This window comes from Orycteropus afer, unplaced genomic scaffold (genome assembly GCF_000298275.1).
Source record: "Orycteropus afer afer isolate SDZICR_OR568_19922 unplaced genomic scaffold, OryAfe1.0 scaffold00253, whole genome shotgun sequence".
In the NCBI taxonomy this organism is placed as follows: Eukaryota; Metazoa; Chordata; class Mammalia; order Tubulidentata; family Orycteropodidae; genus Orycteropus; species Orycteropus afer.
In genome coordinates, this window is record NW_006921840.1 from 3,647,832 (window position 1) to 3,649,991 (window position 2,160).

The 2,160-nt window shown below is 33.8% G+C and overlaps 1 protein-coding gene across 1 annotated transcript in view; it reads right to left on the minus strand.

The window, feature by feature from the left end:
• The window catches only part of CFAP54 (cilia and flagella associated protein 54), a 602,528-nt gene that overhangs the window by 541,151 nt on the left and 59,217 nt on the right, over positions 1–2,160 (minus strand). The window contains 1 exon segment of the mRNA XM_042782173.1: positions 1,239–1,437. Within this exon segment, the coding sequence (XP_042638107.1) occupies positions 1,239–1,437 (199 nt within the window).

The window sequence follows — 2,160 nt, forward strand, 5'->3', positions numbered from 1 at the left end:
AGAGTATGGAGGGATGGTCACTGGGAAGAGGTAACTATGGGGAGGAAGTGGGAAGGGAGCTGTTGCATTGTAAACTGTGGTCAATGATATGAGACAAAGTATATGTGAACTGCTGTATGGAAAGCGAATTCACTCTGTAAATCTTCACCCAAATCACAATAAATAAAATAAAATAAAATCACAAAAAAAATAAAATAAAAAGACCATAGTAATATAAATAATTTTATTAAAATGTGAAGGCGATAAAATAGAAATATTTCAATAAATAAAGTTTACCAAAACAGACAGAAGAGTAAAAACAAGAAAATGAAAGCATGGATAGTCTTATATCTATGGAATAAATTAAATTCATAATTTAAAATTTTTCCACAAACAAAATTCCAAGTCCAGATGGAAACTTCTAGGAAGAAATAACACCAATCTGACACAAACTCTTCCATATAATAGAAAAAGAGTAAACTTCTCAACTCATTTTTATGAAGCCAGCATGACATTGAGAGCAAAACCAGTAAAATCTCTCTCATGGTCATGGATGCAAAAATGGTAAACATTAGCAAAGAAAATCTAGGAATATATCTAAAGTATAATTCTTATCTCCAAATTAGGTTTATTCCCAGATAAGCAATTAATGTTAACAGAAATAAAAAAGAAATCTATGATCATCTTAATAAATATCAATAAACCCAGAAAAGACTTGTGATAAAATTCAACAACTATTCAGGATTAAAAACAAACAAACAAAAAGCAAGCAAATAAACAAACAAACAAAAAATGTTAGCAATATAGGAACAAAAAGAAACTTAATCTGATAAAGGGGATCTATAAAAATCTTTCAGCTAATATCAAAAATAATGGTGAAATGGCAAAAGCTTTCCATCTGGAATCCTGAATGAGCTAAGGATATCTACTATCACTACTTCCATTCCATATTTTATTAGTGGTCCTTGCCAGTGCAACAAGGCAAGAAATACAAGAAAAAAGTAGAAAAGACTAAACATTACACAGAAAGAAACAGAATTATCATTATTCACAGGTACTTGTATATATAAAATAAATCCAAAAAACATACTGAATAATTATTTGAATTATCAGTTAACAGGCTTGCTAAAATCAAGGTCAATATAAATTGAAAAATTATCAGTTTCTTGTGTTTTTTTGGTTTTGGTGTATAATCGATCATGCTACAATATTTGTTATGCATTTTCTACCACAAAATATTATCTTTACACCTTATTTACCTATTAAAAGTTCTTTTCCTGCTATAAATAGTTCTGAGGCGACATCACGAAGCTCTACTTCATCTGTAACAACAGGTCCTGTTTGCAATATTCGCCTGTTTGAATCAGAAAGAGCTTCCAAAACAGCCAGAAACCGGGATGCAGTGCTATCAAACATCTCATCCAACAACCGTTCAGTGATTGTACGTGGCCACGGCAACTGGAATTAAACAATAAAAATACATATTTTAAAGTTCTACAATATTTGACATTATAAGGCAAAGAAAAGAAATACAGGCTGCTTTTTTGGTTTTCATTTTTTGAAGTGTCTCTCCAGATTCCATTTAAAATTTATAGCATGCTGTCATTACCTCGAAGATTTCACTATTTCTTATGTTTGCATGTACACGGCAGGATAAAATGGTTGCTTATTATTATTGTCTTTGTGTTAGGCCAGCACCAACCTCCACATGCCTGATTGGCACCGGAATTACAGCCTGAAGCAACTGAGGTCAGACTTCGGCTTCTTAAGAGCCCTCCGGGTGCTTTTTACAATCCCATAGCCAATCTCCAGAAACTCAGTGGTGGGTCTGGGCAGGGCATATTTAATAAGCGCTGATGAGGAATCTAATGCAAAGGTTCCTCAAGCCCAAATTTGACACATTAGAGATACTAATTTTTAAAATGTATTTGAATAAGCCCATCAAAATCTACAGTTTAACTATGCTAAAAAACCCAACTCAAACCCACTGCTACCGAGTGAGTCAAATCTGGCTCACAGGAACCCCTCACTAGGTTTGCGAGGCAGTAAATCTTTACAGAAGTAGATTGCCCAGTCTTGCTTCTGTGGAGTGGCTGATGGGTTTGAATCACCAGCCTTCTAGTTAGCAGTCAGATACCTTAGGCACTGTGCTACCAGAGCTCCTTATAACTATGCTTTAAA